This window comes from Scyliorhinus torazame, chromosome 2 (assembly GCF_047496885.1).
Source record: "Scyliorhinus torazame isolate Kashiwa2021f chromosome 2, sScyTor2.1, whole genome shotgun sequence".
NCBI lineage: Eukaryota > Metazoa > Chordata > Chondrichthyes > Carcharhiniformes > Scyliorhinidae > Scyliorhinus > Scyliorhinus torazame.
Window position 1 is genome coordinate 265,487,927 of NC_092708.1, and position 17,959 is coordinate 265,505,885.

At 47.9% G+C, this 17,959-nt stretch overlaps 2 protein-coding genes across 2 annotated transcripts in view; one reads left to right on the forward strand and one right to left on the reverse strand.

Moving 5' to 3' along the window:
* The window catches only part of LOC140407206 (cytosolic phospholipase A2 zeta-like), a 345,625-nt gene that overhangs the window by 105,964 nt on the left and 221,702 nt on the right, over window positions 1-17,959 (forward strand). Inside the window, exons 5-7 of the mRNA XM_072494873.1 lie at window positions 3,352-3,474; window positions 4,308-4,348; window positions 15,646-15,688. Coding sequence (XP_072350974.1) covers window positions 3,352-3,474; window positions 4,308-4,348; window positions 15,646-15,688 — 207 coding nt within the window. The remainder of the gene's footprint in view (window positions 1-3,351; window positions 3,475-4,307; window positions 4,349-15,645; window positions 15,689-17,959) is intronic.
* On the reverse strand, window positions 4,817-5,426 carry LOC140398269 (large ribosomal subunit protein eL14-like). Its single transcript, XM_072486747.1, is given in 2 exon segments — window positions 4,817-5,162; window positions 5,368-5,426. Coding segments are annotated over 2 exon segments (405 nt in total).

Consider the following 17,959-nt stretch of genomic DNA (forward strand, 5'->3'; position numbering starts at 1 on the left):
CGGTGAGGGTGGCTATGCGGTACCCCCGCATCGCCACGGAGTGGGATCCGGAGGCCAGGGAGATTCTTTCGCTGGCGAGGTGTACCGCGTGGGAGCAGCGCCTTACCGTATCGAGGTGGATGAAGCTCTGTGTGCTCCCGGAGTCCAGAAGGCAGGATATCTCGTGCCCGTCGACCTTCACCTTTGTCGAAGCGGTCGCGAGGTTGTGCGGTCGAGACAGGTCGATCTTGACCGAGGCAAGACGCGGCTGGTCGTCGGCGATTGCAGGCGATGAGCGGCCTGATGAGGTGCCCGACGGGCAGGGGTCCTGAGGCGGGTAAAGTGGCGGCGCCCTCGGGCCGCATGTGTCCTGGGGCAGGCAAGATGGCGGTGCCCATTGGTTCTGAGGAAAGCAAGATGGCGGCACCCAAGGGCCTCACGTGTTGTGAGTGGAGCAAGATGGCGGCGCCCACAGACCGCACGTGGTCTGAGGAGAGGAAGATGGCAGCGCCCACTGGCCGCACGTGAGGGGTGCCGCGACAATAACGGCATTGAGCGGGCCTGGCACACTGCATCGAAATGTCCCTTCTTGCCACAGGCCTTGCAGAGCGCGCTCCACGCCGGGCAGCGCTGCCGGAGTTGTTTTGTCTGTCCGCAGAAGTAGCACTTGGGTCGCCCGGGGTTGGTTGGCTGCCGTGCGACACAGGCGTGGGGTTGGCTGAGGGAGGTCGGTGATGGGGTCCACGATGGGGTGGCCGCTGGCGGGGTCCACGATGCACGGGGGGGGGGGGGGGGGGGGGGCCGTGCGGTCGGGGGCATAAGCCTGTACGTTGCGTGAGGTGAGCGAGAGCGCTAGTTTCTTGGTCGCCGCGAGGTCAAGCGCTGCCTGATGTAGTCCGACCCTATGCCCGTAACAAACGCGTCTCTCATTAGCAGGTTCGAATGTTCAGTGGCCGAAACGGCCTGTCAGTCACAGTCTCTCACCAGGGCGAGCAGGGCACGGTAGAAATCTTCCACAGACTCACCGGGAAGTTGGTGCCGCGTGGATAGGAGGTGCCTGGCGTAGATCTTGTTGGTCTGCTGAGCGTAATTCTCCTTCAGTAGCGCCATGGCCTCTGCGTAGGTAGGCGCGTCCTGGACGAGGGGAAAAACTTTGGAGCTCAGCCACGTGTACAGAAGCTGGAGCTTCTGTGCTTCTGAGATCGGGTCTACGCCAGACCCAATGTATGCTTCAAAGCAAATTCGCCAATGTTGGATGTCCTTTTTGGCGTTGTCTGCTTGAGGATGCAGCTACAGGCAATCCGGCTTGATGCGGAGGTCCATCTCTGAAAGATCTCTGTGTAATAAATTGATGCACTATCAATTATGACGAGACGAGAGTAAAATGTAATCGAGGCTTTATTACACAGATGTGTGGCCTCCTACAGCAGCTTACGAAATGGCTGCTGTTCGGAGAGCACACACATTTATACTCCGCCTCCTGGGCTGAGCCAGCAGGCAGGGATCTACCCCCGCACCTGTAGTACAGGGGCCTTACCGTAATACCCATATATACAATATAATACAACAGTGGTGACTACCACAGACTGTCTACAGGCATGTTGATTCCTCTGGCTGGGAGTCTAGAACAAGGGGTTACCGTTTCAGGATGCAGGGCAGGCCATTTAGGACTGAGATGAGGGGAAATGTATACACTCATTGGGTGATGAACCTGTGGAATTCTCTACCACATTAGGCTGTGGAGACCAAGGGCGCAATCTTTCCAATGGGAACAAAAATCCCCTAGTTAGCACATTCGGAATGCTGAGAAACACATGACTTCACCTCAAGTTGAATAAGGCGCCCTGAACAGGTAACGGGCGGATGAGGCCACACATAGCCCTGTTTTTTACAGTGCGGTGCTCTGCTCGCCAGAACTCCATATTGTAGCGTGAGATCGGGACGACATTTAAAAATTGCATCCCGTTCTCCGAGGCCCCCAAAAGAATCATCGACATGGGTACCACCATTACACGCGAGAACACCACCCACCAGGCACGCGGTACATATTCTTGTGACTCGGCTAAGATTGTCTACCCCATAAGCTGCAGGAAGGATGAACGGACATCGCGCGACAAATGCCAGGCAGGAATGTCAGGGAACACTTCAGCAGTCAAGGGCATTCATTTTCTGATCTTTGGGTAAGCGTTCTCCAAGGTGACCTTCAGGATGCGCGACAATGCAGAATCACCGAGCAGAAACTTATAGCCAAGTTCCGCACGCATGAGTACGGCCTCAACAAGGACCTTGGATTCATGTCGCATTACATTCACCCCCCACCATCTGGCCTGGGCTTGCAAAATCCTACCAACTGCCCTGGCTTAAGACAATTCAAACCTCTTTAACCGGGGATTACTCCTCTCTCTGGATCTGTAAAGACTTAATTACCTGCAAATGCTCGCATTTAAAGTATCGTCTTGCATCTTTGACTTTGTCTATATATATATGTTCCTGGAACCTACCTCTTCATTCACCGGAGGAAGGAGCAGTGCTCCGAAAGCTAGTGATTTGAAACAAACCTGTTGGACTTTAACCTGGTGTGTAAGACTTCTTACTGTGCTCACCCCAGTCCAACATCATGTCCAAAAGAATGCCCAAGGTGGCCCTGCCAGGGTGCAATTGTGGCATTGCCATGGTTCCAGGCTGGCAATTCCAGGGTGCCAGGTGACACCAGCAGTATGAGGGCACCACCCTGCCCAAAGGGCATGTAGCTGGAGGCCTCCAAACCCCTTGGAGACCCCCACAAGTGCCGTTCCGCCAATCCCAAAGCCTCAGGTAACTTGGGAATCTGCATATTAGTGAGTCTTACTGCCTCACTCGAATATGCAGATTTGCCAAAATGTGATCCCGCCATTGTGGGCGGGATTCATCTTCCAACGTCTCGCAAGATTGCATTGAATCTCGCAAGGCGTTGCAAGCCAGGTAGATCCCGGGAGAGGGACCTCCCGGCTTTAAACAGCCACGCTGTGCCGCGGGAAAGTTACTTTTCCGGCGCAGCATGGCCGCAGGATCGCGCCCCAAGTCACAATGTATTTAACAAATAGTTTGATTTCTAGACACTCGCGGGGTATGGGGAGAGAACGGGAGTATGACATCAAGATAGAGGATCAGCCATGATTAAATTGAATGTCAGAAAAGACTCGATGGGTCGAATTGCCTACTCCTAATGTCTATGTTTATCCGGTAATGTCTCATCTTCCATTTTACAATTTGGCTTATTTGTGGACAGCTAAGCAACTGATGTAATTTGCCTGATGCTCTCCTCATAATTTGCAATGATTTTTTGTGACATGTTTTCTGTTCTGTTTGAGAATTTTCTTTGATCCTGTTTAGAATGTGCTGGAGCTTTCCCTCTATGCTGTCAATGTTAAAGGGACGAAACATCTGTCGACAGTAGCTGTCGACATTGGGAAAATTGAACTTGGACATGATTTGAAGACTACCATAAACCTGAAGGTGAGGCATCCATTTTGCTGCGATTGAACCTCTGGTGTTCCCTTTCTATGTACAGAAGTAGTCTGTGCCATGAATGTTTAAAGAGTACAACAACAACTCAACAAACCGCTTTTTTGTAAAAGGAGAACTCAAGACGATAGTTCACAGGACTGTAATATGATATAAGAGTTGCCTACGTAACACTGACATGCTCTGAGCAACAATGTTCCAGTGAAGCCCAACATAAACTGGAGGAACAGCGTCTCACCTTCATATTGGGCACTTTACAGCCTTATGGACTTAACATCGGGTTCACCAACTTCGGACCATGAAACCTGTTCACCATTTTGATTCCTTCCTCCTCCTCCTCCCCCCCCCCCCCCCGCATTTTCTGCTTTTTAAACTATTTCCGTTGTTTGGAGAGTCTCTTGGGAAAAAGATGGTAGAGATTTGGAACTCTTCTGCGAGTGGCAACTGATGCGAGATAAATTAAGTGTAAAAATTAGATAGATAGATTTGGTTTAAGGAACATGGAGAAAAGATAGGTGTACGGAATTATGGCAGTGGATCTGTCCTGTAAATTCTATGATATACGGAATTATGGCAGTGGATCTGTCCTGTAAATTCTATGATATATCATTGAAACAGCGCATGCTTGAAGGGCTAATTGGCTCCCTCTTGTTCCTGATTTTAAACCCATGTTCCTGAGATAGAGGGCATCATTCAGTCTCCTGTGCGATATTTTTGAAAGCCATATAAACTAAAATAAAAGCAATCAGATTGTAAGCTTAATGCAGGATTAGACAGTAAAATTAATAAATGGATTCTCATTACATTTAACCTGTTTCTTTCAGGATGATGAGCAACTAGAAGTGGAGTTTTATTTGGAAAAATGGTGAGCATTGAAATTACGGCAATTCGGGAACTTAATAATAATAATAATCTTTATTGTTGTCACAAGTAGGCTTACATTAACACTGCAATGAAGTTATAATCAAAAGCCCCTAGTTGCCACCCTCCGACGCCTGTTCGGAGAATTCAGAATGTCCAATACACCTAACAGCACATCTTTCGGGACTTGTGGGAGGAAACTGGAGCACCACACAGACACGGGGAGAATGTGCAGACTCCACACAGACAGTGCCCCAAGACTAGGACACATGTTATTGGGTTACGGGGATAGGGTGAATGTGAGGGCTTAAGTGGGTTAGTGCAGACTCGATGGGCCGAATGGCCTCCTTCTGCACTGTATGTTCTATGTCATTCAATATATCTGCCATTTTTAAAACTTTCTTTTCAAAGGACAAATATTCAATTTTTTTTCTGTTATGAAGTTTATTTTGTTTGTTTACACAACAAACATTTATGCTTTCTTGCTGGCTTCCTTCTGCAGCTTTGACAAATCATGCTTGATGATTTTGTTTCTCACTTTCTTGGCCTTCATGACCTTGTAGCAATCAAAGTCTGTTGTTATGGCTCCCTTTGCACGGGCTTTAATTTTCTTTGCCCAGTGGATGGATTCTCATTTCTCTGTGATTTTCCCCTTTTCCTAAGCAGCTTTCACAGACTTGTGGCGGACACTGTGTGGTATTTGAATCTTGAATTCAGTGAGCTGCATACATTTAAATGGCATTGCTTGTCTCTGCAGTCTGCAAGGGCCATCCATCAGTGCGCTGTTCTGGTCAATATCATCAATCGGCACCAGTTTGCTAGCGTGATAGCCAAAGGTTTAAAGCAAATTACTGCGGATACTGGAATCTGAAACCAAAGAGAAAATGCTGGAAAATCTCACGTCTCGCAGCATCTGTAGGGAGAGAAAAGAGCTAACGTTTTGAGTCCAGATGACCTTTGACAAAGGATCATCTGGACTCGAAACATTAGCTCTTCTCTCCCTACAGATGCTGCCAGACCTGCTGATAGCCAAAGGTGATGTAGGCCACGTGGCCAATCTCCACATATCGTTTGTAGAACATGGTGGCGGCAGCCAGGAAAGAGAGAGGGGCTGTTTCCAGTTCCGGTCTTACACAGCATGTCATTCAATTTTATTAGCCCTTTTTTAAACTGTTTGTTTTCAAAGCCATTCCATTTGTCGTAGATTCCAATGTTCATGTCATTTAAGAAGCGGCAGATTATTTTGAATAGTGTAGCCTAAGAACTAGCTGAAGACCTGTGTACTAGTGGGTCTATACATGTATGTTGGAAAAATTGCCCAACTATATCTTTTTCACAAAAATAGCAGGACAAATCACACCAACCAATTAACTTGTCAACCTTCTTCCAATTATCAACTGAGTAATGGAAAAATATTTCAAGTGTCACCAGTGACACCTTCCCATCGGTAACCCGCTTATTGATGCTCAGATCAGAGGCAGCACGGTGGCGCAGTGGTTAGCATTGCTGCCTTACGGCGCTGGCGTCCCAGGTTTGATCCCGGCTCTGGGTCACTGTCCATGTGGAGTTTGCACATTCTCCCCGTGTTTGCATGGGTTTCGCCCCCACAACCCAAAAATGTGCAGGGTAGGTGGATTGGCCACACTAAATTGCCCCTTAATTGGAAAAAACGAATTGGGTACTCTTTTTAAAAAATAAAAAATAAAAATTTAAAGAAAAAAAAAATTGATGCTCAGATCAGATTTCACCAAGGCCACTGGATCACTAGACTTGAGCCAGATGTGGATACAAGAACTGATAACAGAAGTGGGAGTAGTGTAGCCACCTAGGTTGGCCAATTCCCGACGTAAAATGGAGACCAGCAAAGGCTGAAGGGAAATTCAGCCAACAGAGGCAGAAACTAGCAGGTGCAAGTTTACTGTGTATTAAACTCTGCAAAAGCCCAGACAGCATAGATACAAGCAGCCATCTGCATAATAATGTAGCAGCCATCTACATACTAATGAGCGATCTCCGGGAACAGTCGAAACATTTGAGATAAACAAGGCCAAGCCAGACTCCTCGGCGTCAGCAGGAGTCAACACAAAAGAGGTTAACGAACACCTCAAGACTGCCCATCGATCAGGGAACCGCTCCAGTATTGGAGAAATCGAACCAAGCGATTGGAACAAAGTCCAATCACTTGGAACCAGGTACAGGGTCCGCCCCGAAAGGCGGGAAGCCCCTGGGGACTATAAAGTTAAGCCCCCAAGTTCAAATCGTCCTTCTTGACCGGGTCACTCAGCAATGCGAACCAACCCTTGAGTGACCGGTTCAGCTGCCGCCAAGAGCCCGTAAGTTTTAAGTCAACGCTCGCTACGAGATAGGTGCTCCTAACTACCAGTCCGTACCAACTTTGAATCCCGCAGACTCAGAACCCGAACGAAAGGCCATTTGTTCCCCTGACCTGGTGGGCCAGTCCGAAGCTAAGTATAGGCCTGTTAGTTGTAGAAGTAGCTTAGAAGTAGAATTTATGCATGAGTAGCGATTACTGTGTATAATAAATGTGCTTTGATTTGAATCTTACTAATTGGTGTATTGAGCTATTGATCATTACTTGAACTTGAACTACGTGGCGGTATCAAAGATACCTGGCGACTCGAGCGCAAAGGTTATAATACAGAGCCAATTGAACCAACCAAAAGTTAGCAACAGTAGCTGTCCTCAACATAAAGTCAATGAACGACCAAGTATGTAGCACTTGGGAACTCAATTTTTTTTTTAAAAAAAGAAAAAGAAAATTTGATGATCAGATTTCACCAAAGCCACTGGACCACTGGACCTGATCCAGATGTGGATACAAGTGCTGATAACAGAAGTGGGAGTAGCTGTCCTTAACATAAAGTCAGCGAACGACCAAGTATATAGCACTTGGGAACTCACTGAAATGAGTTAAATAGGAGTTGAAGTGATTGGGGGGAGAATCCTCCAATGGTTAGAACTGAAGCTGACTTAAAGGAAGGCAGTTATGGTTCGAATGTTGTAAAGAATAGTGGTTAATGTGAGGATTGGGAGAGTTTTAGAAATCGCCAAAGGGCAACCAAAAAGTTGAAAAATGGCGAAGAAAAATAGAAACAGTAAACAAGCTAAGAATAAAAAAAGATTGTATGAACGTTTGCATGTGTATAAAAAGGAGAAGAGTAGCTAAAGTGAGTATTTCCTTAGAGGTAGACACAAAAAAAATGTTTGTGGGAAATGAGGAAGTGGCAGATACCTTGAACAAATATTTTGTGTGTGGCTTCATTGTGGAGGACTAGTAATAGAGACTAGCCAAGGGGCTCCTAAGAATGAGGAACTTGCGGTAATTAATATTAACAGAGGAAAAGCACAGGAGAATTTACTTAATTTACCAATTACTTAATTGCCTACATGCTAGGGTTCTAAAAGAGGTAGCTGTCGAGTTACTGATTACGATTTTCCAAAATTCCCGAACATTCTAGAACTGGATTGGAAATTAGAAAATGTTGCACCACTATTCAAGGAAGGCGAGAGTAAACCGGGAACTGTTATCCTGACATCAGTTGTCAGGCAAATGCTGAACTTAATATTAAATAAGTCTTAACAATGCACTTCGAAAATCATAATATGATCAGAAATGTCAGCATGGTTTTACGAAAAGGAATTTGTGCTTGCCAAATTCGTATGAGTCTTCTGAGACTAGAACTAGTAGGGTAGATAAACGGGAGAAAGTAGATGTCGTATTCTTGAATTTTCAGAGGGCATTCCGTAAGTTGCCACCCAAAACGTCAGTGCACAAGGTGGAGGTGCATAGAGTTGTGGGTAATGTACTAGTACAAATGAAGGTTTTGTGAGGGGCCACGAAGAATCCAGCACGAGTTTTAAGGATACAAAGTAATAACATTTATTTACAATAACATAATATATATATATATATATATATATTATAACAGCAGCAGCAACTTCCCTTGCTGCACACTCCTTCCTGCTGGTTCCTAAACTGGCCAGCTTTATTTATACTAGGAGTTTACTAATGGTTTCTCCGCCCCCCCTCATTGGGGAAGCTCATACTCCCACAGGATTGTGGGATTGTCATTAGCCCCCAGCCAATGGTAAGTAGGCAGGTTATAACATCCCTCCCCCCCCCCCCCCCCCCCAAAAGTCCAAGGAATCCACCGAAGACCCTGGCGAAGGAGGGCGTCGGATTCGCTTTGCCGCAGGTCGGACACCATTTGCACGCGACGCTGGATCAGGCGGCGTGTAACGAGACGGAGACCGGCGCTTCCGTGATGAACGGCGCAACGGTTGTACATCCACGGCCCGTGGACCCGAGGATTCCCCCTCTGATGCATCCGGTGTCTCCATCTCGGAGTCAGAGTCTGCTGCCTCCGTCATGTCAGCGTCTCTATCTCCATTCGGTTCTGTAACGACCTGCGCAGGCTTCGAATGAGGCACCAGTGGAAGATTGAGGACTACCGTCCCTGGTCTCTGCAGCTGTAGAAATGAGCTCCGGGTGCGGGGAATCTTTTGAGGGGATAGTCTTCTGGACCGAATGTGGTCTACATGTTTGCGCTGGAGACGACCTTGGGCTTGCACCTGGTAAGATATTGGGCCCGTTCGGCGAAAGATTACACCAGGAACCCACTGGGCACCACCAGCAAAATTCCGAACGAACACTGGGTCACCGGGCGCAAACTGCCGAATCGGCCGATGCCGAGAAAATCCCTGCCCCTGCCGTTCTTGTGTGCGGCGTACTTTTGTGCCAATGTCCGGGAAAACCATACTAAGGCGGGTGCGAAGTCTCCGGCCCATTAGGAGTTCTGCGGGAGCTACCCCAGTCACCGCATGGGGGGTGGTCCTATACGTAAACAAAAAGCGAGCCAGTCTCGTGTCCATTGATCCGGAAGACTGCTTCTTTAGGCCTCTTTTGAATGTCTGCACTGCGCGCTCTGCCAACCCATTTGAAGCCGGGTGGTAAGGGGCAGTGCGGATATGGCGTATGCTGTTCATCTTTGTGAACCTCGCAAACTCCTCATGACTGGAGTGCCGTTATCCATGACCAGCACCTCGGGGAGGCCATGCGTACTAAATGACAAACTCATCTTTTCAATTGTTGCGCAGGACGTTGTCCCCTGCATCTTATGCACCTCTAGCCATTTAGACTGGGCGTCAATTAATAGAAGGAACATGGATCCTTGAAAAGGGCCTGCGAAATCTGCATGCAAGAGTGCCCAAGGCCGCCCTGGCCATTCCCAGTGATGTAGGGGCGCGGCCGGCGGAAGCTTCTGATGCTCCTGGCAAATGGAGCAGTTTTGGGCCACCTTCTCAATGTCGGTGTCGAGGCCTGGCCACCAGACATAACTCCGGGCCAACATTTTCATTTTGGTCACACCTGGATGCCCATTGTGCAAGTCTGTTAGTATCAGCTCCTGGCCTTTTTCCGGGACAATCACACGCGTCCCCCACAAGAGGATGCCGTCTTCCACGCTGAATTATCATATATCATATCATATAATTTACAGTGCAGAAGGAGGCCATTCGGCCCATCGAGTCTGCACCGGCTCTTGGAAAGAGTACCCAAGGTCAACACCTATACCCATAACCCAGTAACCCCACTCAACACTAAGGGCAATTTTGGACACTAAGGGCAATTTATCATGGCCAATCCACCTAACCTGCACATCTTTGGACTGTGGGAGGAAACCGGAGCACCCGGAGGAAACCCACGCACACACAGGGAGGATGTGCAGACTCCCCACAGACAGTGACCCAAGCCGGAATCGAACCTGGGACCCTGGAGCTGTGAAGCAATTGTGCTATCCACAATGCTACCGTGCTGCCCCAAATTCTGACAGCTTGGAGGAAAATGCCCACAACTCGCCTGGGAGCTGTCTATGCTGCCCACCATACAGGACTATGTGCCGAACCTTTGACAGGACTGGCTCCGTCTGGGTCCACTCACGGATGCCGTGACAGGCAAGGTGTCCATAAAATTTAGGGTTGCAACCACCTCACCGGTCGTGGGGGTCGACATGGGGCCGGTTGATAAAGGCAATCGGCTCAGTGCGTCGGCATTTGCTATCTGCGTACCTGGTTTGTGCTCCAGAGAATACTCGTATGCAGCAAGCAACAAAGCCCAGCGCTGGATCCATGCGGAAGCAATGGGCGGTATTGGGTTATCCTCTCTGAAAAGTCCCAGCAGAGGCTTATGATCAGTCACGATAGTGAAATGGCGGCCATACACGTACTGGTGGAAGCGTTTCACCGCAAAAACCACTGCCAGGCCCCCCTCCTCGATCTGCGCGTACTTTTTCTCCGCTGCAGTCAATGTGCGGGAGGCGAAAGCTATCGGTCGCTCGGCCCCATTCTCCATCTTGTGGGACAGGACGGCCCCAATACAATACGGGGATGCATCACATGTGATGAGCAAAGGCTTTCCAGGATCATAGTGGGTTAGTAACCCAGACGACGACAATTGTTGCTTTACCCGCCGGAAAGCAGTTTCTTGCGGCTGACCCCAAACCCAGGTGTGATTTTTCTTTAGCAGAAGTTGCAAAGGGGCCAGCGTAGTTGCCAGATTGGGGAGGAACTTCCCGTAATAGTTTACGAGACCGAGAAAAGAACAAAGATGCAAAGTGTCAGTCGGGGCGGGGGCATGTTGAATTGCACGCACCTTCTCTGCGACGGGGTGCAAACCTTCGCGGTCCACCCGATAACCTAGGTAGACTACTTCCATTGCCTGAAATACGCACTTTGTGCGACGTAAACGGACTCCAGCCTCCGAAAGGCGTCCCTGTAATCAAAACGTCATCCAAGTAGACAGCAACACGTGGTAAACCTCTCAAAATGCCCTCCATAACACGTTGAAAAATTGCGCAGGCAGAGGATACGCCAAAGGGCAACCGTGTATATTCATACAGGCCCCGGTGTGTATTAATCGTTACATATGGTCGGGATGCAGGGCCCAGCTCCAACTGCAGGTTGGCGTGACTCATATCTAATTTTGTGAACGAGAGTCCACCTGCAAGCTTCGCGTAGAGATCCTCTATGCGAGGCATTGGATATCGGTCGAGTCGGGAAGCCGTATTCACTAAGTTTATAGTCGCCACACAAGCGAACTGTGGCATCTGGCTTCATTACAGGTACAATTGGTGCTGCCCAGTCAGCAAAATGGACGGGCCTGATAATACCCAAACTCTCCAAACGAGTGAGCTCCCCTTCTACCTTCTCGAGCAAGGCGTAAGACACCGGCGCGCTCGGAAATAGGGCAGCGTGGCTCCTGGTTCGACTTGGATACGGGCTACGGCCCCTTTTATTTTCCCCAAACCAGGCTGGAATACATCTGGGTATCGTCCTAGCACCTCAGTCAACCCTTCAGAAACTGTTTGGAGGATGTGCTGCCATTGCAACCGCAAATGGCGCAACCAGTCCCGACCCAACAGGCTGGACCCATGGCCGCGCACCATGATAAGTGGGAAACGCCCCTCCTGGCGTCCATAAACAACAGGGGTCATTGTAGTTCCTGCAGTGTCCAGTTGTTCCCCCATGTAGGTGGCCAATATGGCCTGTGAGTCGGTTAATGTAAGGGTCTGTATACCCTGCTTGATGCGGTCGAATGTCCTCTGGGCGATCACGGAGACCGCTGGGCCAGTATCCAACTCCATCTCAAGCGGGTGGCCATTGACCCATACTGTCACCTTAATGGGGGCCACACGGGGAGCTGCCACACAATGCAACTGCAGGCAGTCGTCCTCCGTCTCCACGTCCTCAGGAGTAGTCGCCGCAGGTTCGTCCACATGGAAGGTACGGCTCCTGGGCTGGTCTCAGTTACAGCCCCTGGGCTGGTCCCAGTTTTGGTCGGAACGACGGCACCTCTGGCGCCCCCAGGACCGCCGTCCGCGACGGGGTCGGCGCCTACAAGTCTGACACGGACATGGCTCCTCATCCATTGGTTCTGGAGAAGGCTCCCTTCGGGGAGGAATGTCCGACGGCCACTGGCGTCGGTCCGGACGTTGCCTCGCCCAAGGTACCGCAGGAGTGCGGGGGGGACGTTTTCGGACGGAAGGGGTTGCGCCCCAAGGCATGCACTTCCATTCCCTGTAGCTCCTGCACTCCTCGTTCTGCGCTCTCTCGGGACAATACTATTTGAATGGCCTGTTGAAAAGTCAATGTTGGCTCAGCTAACAACTTTCTCTGGGTGGCCGCATTGTTAATACCGCAAACCAAACGGTCGCGTAACATTTCTGACAAGGTCTCACCATAATCACAGTACTCCGCAATCCTGCGTAGCCTGGATAGAAAATCGGCAAGGGATTCTCCAGGAGTCCTCTCAGCGGTATTAAACTGGTAACGCTGGACTATCGTGGACGGGGTTGGGTTAAAATGTTGCCCCACTATATTCACAAGTTCATCAAACGTTTCGGTGTCCGGCGCAGCTGGGTACGTAAGGCTCCTAATCACCTCAAACATATGCGGGCCGCAGGCGGTGAACAATATGACCACCTGGCGCTCGTTTTCGGTGATATTGTTTGCCCGGAAATAGTAACGCATCCATTGTGTGTACTGGTTCCAGCGCAGCATCAAAAACATCCAAACGTCCGTACAGAGGCATGGTATAATAGAAAACAACTTCCAACCTGTATCCAACAAAAATCCAGGGAGGTGGCTTCAGCAGTGTAGACAGCTATTCACTTTAACCTTCGTCACCAGTTTTGTGAGGGCCACGAAGAATCCAGCACGAGTTTTAAGGATACAAAGTAATAACATTTATTTGCAATAGCATACAGCAGCAGCAACAACTTCCCTTGCTGCACACTCCTTCCTGCTGATTCCTAAATTGGCCAGCTTTATTTATACTAGGAGTTTACTAATGGTTTCTCCGCCCCCCTCATTGGGGGAGCTCATACTCCCACAGGATTGTGGGATTGTCATTAGTCCCCAGCCAATGGTAAGTAGGCAGGTTATAACAGAAGGATTGATTTACAAACACAAAGAAGATGCGGGGATAAATGGGCCATTCTCAAGTTAACAATCTGTAACTAATGGAGTGACGCAAGGATCAGTACTGGGGCTCCAGCTATTTACTATCTATATTAATGATTTAGACAGATTCAAGAGTAATGTATTAAGATTTGGTGATGATACAAAGCTAAATAAATGCTCAAGAGGCTCAACATCATAATACTGTAAAGTGCCTGATTACCACCCATACTGTGGCCCTTTATAAAACCAGCGCAGTGTCAGCCACACCATGTAATGCAACAACTCCAATCTTTCGTGCTCCAACACTGTGACTTCTATCTCCGAGAGGGGAAAGAGCAACCAAGTCTCTGGATTACAACTGCAAATTGGACATATGTTATCCTGATTCTTCCTAATGCTCATCTAACTGTCCCAGTGCTGATGAAAGACCATCAAAAGGTTAACTCTTTGTCTCACCACAGATGCTGCCTGACCTGCTGAGTACTTCCATCATTTTCTGTTTTCATTTATAACAAATATAGACTTGGTAGACCCTCGCCCACCCTGAGAGCAAATTCAAAAGGAAATTCCAAAACAAAAGCAAAATACTGCTGAAGCATAAACAAAAAATGCTGGAAATACTCAGTAGGCCAGGTAGTATCCGTGGAGTGAGAAACAATTATATGTTTCAGGAAAATGATCTTCCACCAGAACTGGAAAAAAGTTAGAAATGTAGATTTTGAGCAAGTACAGAGGTAAGAAATGACCTGCTAAACGTTAGGAGGTTGAATGGCACAAGGGATACTTGTATAAAACAAGACAGGACATGTAAAGAAAGAAAAGATGGGTCTATAAGAGGTGAAAATGGAAATAGTGGAATCATCACCGACAGCTCCCGTCTGACAAAACAGAGGCAGATGTTTTGATCTGAAGTTGTTGAACTCAGTGTTGAATTTAGAAGACTGGAAAGGGCATAATTGAAAGATTAGGTGCTGTTCTTTAAACGTGAATGGAACGTCAGAGTGCACATGGTTGGAGAATTAAAATGACAGCTTGGGGAGGCGATTACAAATTGAATGGAGGTGCTGTGCAAAGTGGTTACCCAACCTTTGGTTTCCCTATTGTAGAGGAGACCGCATTGTGAGTAGTTATGTTAAATCTGTATTTAGCAGTATACTAAATGCAAAGATACATAAGTAAATTGCTTTTTCACCTGGAAGGTGTGTTTGGGGTCCGAGGCGGAGGTTATTAATAATAATAATTGCTTATTGCCACAAGTAGGCTTAAGTGGCCGGTGTTACAACTCCTGGACTTGTAGGGAAGGTGCTGTGGAAAGTTAATCAGTTTTGCATCCAGATTCACCCCTCCTTTGTCCTTTACGAGATCAATCTCCAACTCGTTCCTTCCTCGAGTTTCATAGAGTTTTCATAGAATTTACAGTGCAGAAGGAGGCCATTCGGCCCATCGAGTCTGCACCAGCTCTTGGAAAGAGCACCCTACCCAAGGTCAACACCTCCACTCTATCCCCATAACCCAATAACCCCCAACAATATGGAGGGCAATTTTGGACACTAAGGGCAATTTAGCACGGCCAATCCACCTAACCTGCACATCTTTGGACTGTGGGAGGAAACCGGAGCACCCGGAGGAAACCCACGCACACACGGGGAGGATGTGCAGACTCCGCACAGACAGTGACCCAAGACGGAATGGAACCTGGGACCCTGGAGCTGTGAAGCAATTGTGCTATTCACAATGCTACCGTGCTGCCCAATGCTGCTATTCTCTGTATCCAATTGCCATGTACAACTTGGAGACAAATAGGCCTCCTACAGGGTCTCTAAAACTAATTAGAGGAAGGTGCACATTAAAAGTTCACTGGGCCGGCATGTGGTGCAGTGGTTAGCACTGGGACTGCAGCACTGAGGTCCTGGGTTTGAATCCCGGCCCTGGGTCACTGTCCGTGTGGAGTTTGCACATTCTCCCCATGTCTGCGTGGGTTTCACCCCCGCAACTCAAAAGATATGCTGGTTAGGTGGATTGGCCACGCTAAATTGCCCCTTAATTGGAAATGAAAAATAATTGGCCACTTTAAATTTAAAACAAAATTTCAGTGATTTGTTTCTCCCCGTCTTTTTATTGTTCCACTTCAAATCTTTTCTCGGATTGTCTTCAGTCAGTGTTGTTCAATAATGTTATAGCGAGGAAACTTTGGCGTTTGTTGGTTAATATTCTAGTTCATAAAATTTCAGTCATGGATCTTGCATTATGTTGTCCTTAACCGACCAATATTCATTCACAACTCTAATAATATCAGCGTGTTCCTTTTTTTCTCTTTTGCAGTAACGATCCTCCCAATGAGATCCTAACTAATCGTGTGCTTGTGGTGAGTTGCTTGATACAGCACATATATGTTCGCTGGTTGGAAATGTTGGGGGTTCTTACCTATGGGAGCTAGAGATTGTGCTAAATCCTGAGATTAGTTCATTCCCTTTTTGCACCCAGTTTTCTCTGGATGTGAGTATTTCTATATGCATGTACACCCCAACACATACAAATGATGTGGACCAGGAATCCATAGTGATTTTACTCCTTTCTCTAATTCACTTGTACGAAAGGCATTTGTTGCATTCTACAAATTATGACCAGGTTAACCTTCATTCTGTATGTGCGGTTACACATTTAAGGACAGTTCCAGATCTTGGTTTTGCAGAACACTTTGCAGCCCTCACAATTGGTTTATGTAGGTGGAAAAATGGCTAGTTTGGGGAAGGAGTAGCATCTTCACCAAACATGGCAAGAAGGTGAACTTGGAGATTAGTGTACATTTGGATATATTTTTTTTAAAATTCTTCACGGGATGTGGTTATCGTTGGCTACGCCAGCCATTTGGTGCCCATCCTTAATGCCCTTGAGAAGGTGGTGATGCACAGTTTTCTTGAACCGCTGCAGTCCATGTGTAGGTGCACCCACAGTGCTGTTAGGGGTGTTGGGGGTTGGGGGGGGGGGGGGGCGTGGAGTTCCAGGATTTTGACCCAAAGACAGTGAAGGAACTGCAATAGATTTCCAAATCAGGATGGTGAGTGACTTGGACGGGAACTTGCAGGTGGTACTGTTCCCAGGTATCTACTATGTTCCTTCTAGATGGTAGTGGTTGTGGGTTTGGAAAGTGCTTCCTGATGAGACTAAGTGAATTCCTGCAGTGCATCTTGTGGATGGAAATACAGCTGCCACCATGTGTCGTTGATGGAGGGCGGGAATGTTTGTGCATGGGGTGCTAATAAAGCGGGCTGAAATGGGCTGCTTTGTCCTGGATTGTGTCACGCTTCTTGAGTGTTGATGAGCTGCACTCATCTAGGTAAATGGAACGTATTACGTTACACTCCTGACTTGTGCCTTGTAAATGGTGGACAGTCTTTGGGTAGTCAGGAGGCGAGTTACTGACCATAGGATTCCGGGTCTCTGACCTGCTCTTGTAGCCAGTGTTTATATGGCTAGTCCAGTTCAGTTTCTAATCAGTAGTAACTCCAGGGGCAGTGGTTAGACCCTCTGTTGTTGGAGATGGTCATTGCTCGGCACTAGCTTGGCACAAATGTTTCTTGCCACTTGTCAGCTCAAGTATGGATGTTGTCCAGGTCGTGTTGAATTTTAACATGGACTGCTTCAGTATCTGAGGAGTCGTGTATGGTGCTGAACATTGTGCAATCATCATCGAACACCCCCACTTATGACCTTATGATGGACAGAAGGTCAGTGATGAAGCAGCTAATGATGGTTGGGCAAAAGACACTTCCTGTCTAAATGTCTGGCATCTCAGTTTTCACTTTCCATGAAATCTTTTTGCAGCTGTGAACCGATCTATCATCTTGGTTACTTAAGATCCTTACATTCCATTAACCTTCGCCACGACCCCACCCCCGGCAAAAATAATATTTGTAGCCAGATTAGTGTAACCTGTGGTGTGGGGGAGTGTGATTCAGATGTGGGGCAGCACGGTAGCACTGGTTAGCACTGTGACTTCACAGCGCCAGGGTCCCAGGTTCGATTCCCTGCTGGGTCACTATCTGTGCGGAGTCTGCACGTTCTCCCCGTGTCTGCATGGGTTTCCTCCGGATGCTCGGGTTTCCTCCCACAGTCCAAAGACGTGCACGTTAGGTGGATTGGCCATGCTAAATTGCCCTTAGTGTCCAAAAAAGGTTAGATGGGGTTATTGGGTTACGGGGATAGGGTGGAAGTGCGGACTTAAGTGGGTCGGTGCAGACTTGATGGGCCAAGTGGCCTCCTTCTGCACTATGTTCTATGTTTCAAACCTCTTACTTTCATCACTACCTAAGAGCAATTGCCTCAAGACGTCCTCCGACCTGATCAATCTCAGCAAACCTTCAGTTGAACCATGGTTGCAAGTTGACATGTCTTCACAGATTGTGGTACATACAAGTTATAATTCAGAATAAGTGGCTTAATAGGTGTGTTATTGGTTGTCCTTTCTATGCACCTGCATGTGTTTCAGGTGACCAATAAAAATGATAATGATTCCTGACATTAATTGGGTCAAAAAGACAAAAATGGACTGAAATTACACTGAATAATCTAATCGGTAACCCAATACCTGTAATCCAATGCTTGTGCGGTTGATATCTCCTCTTCAGCTTGACAC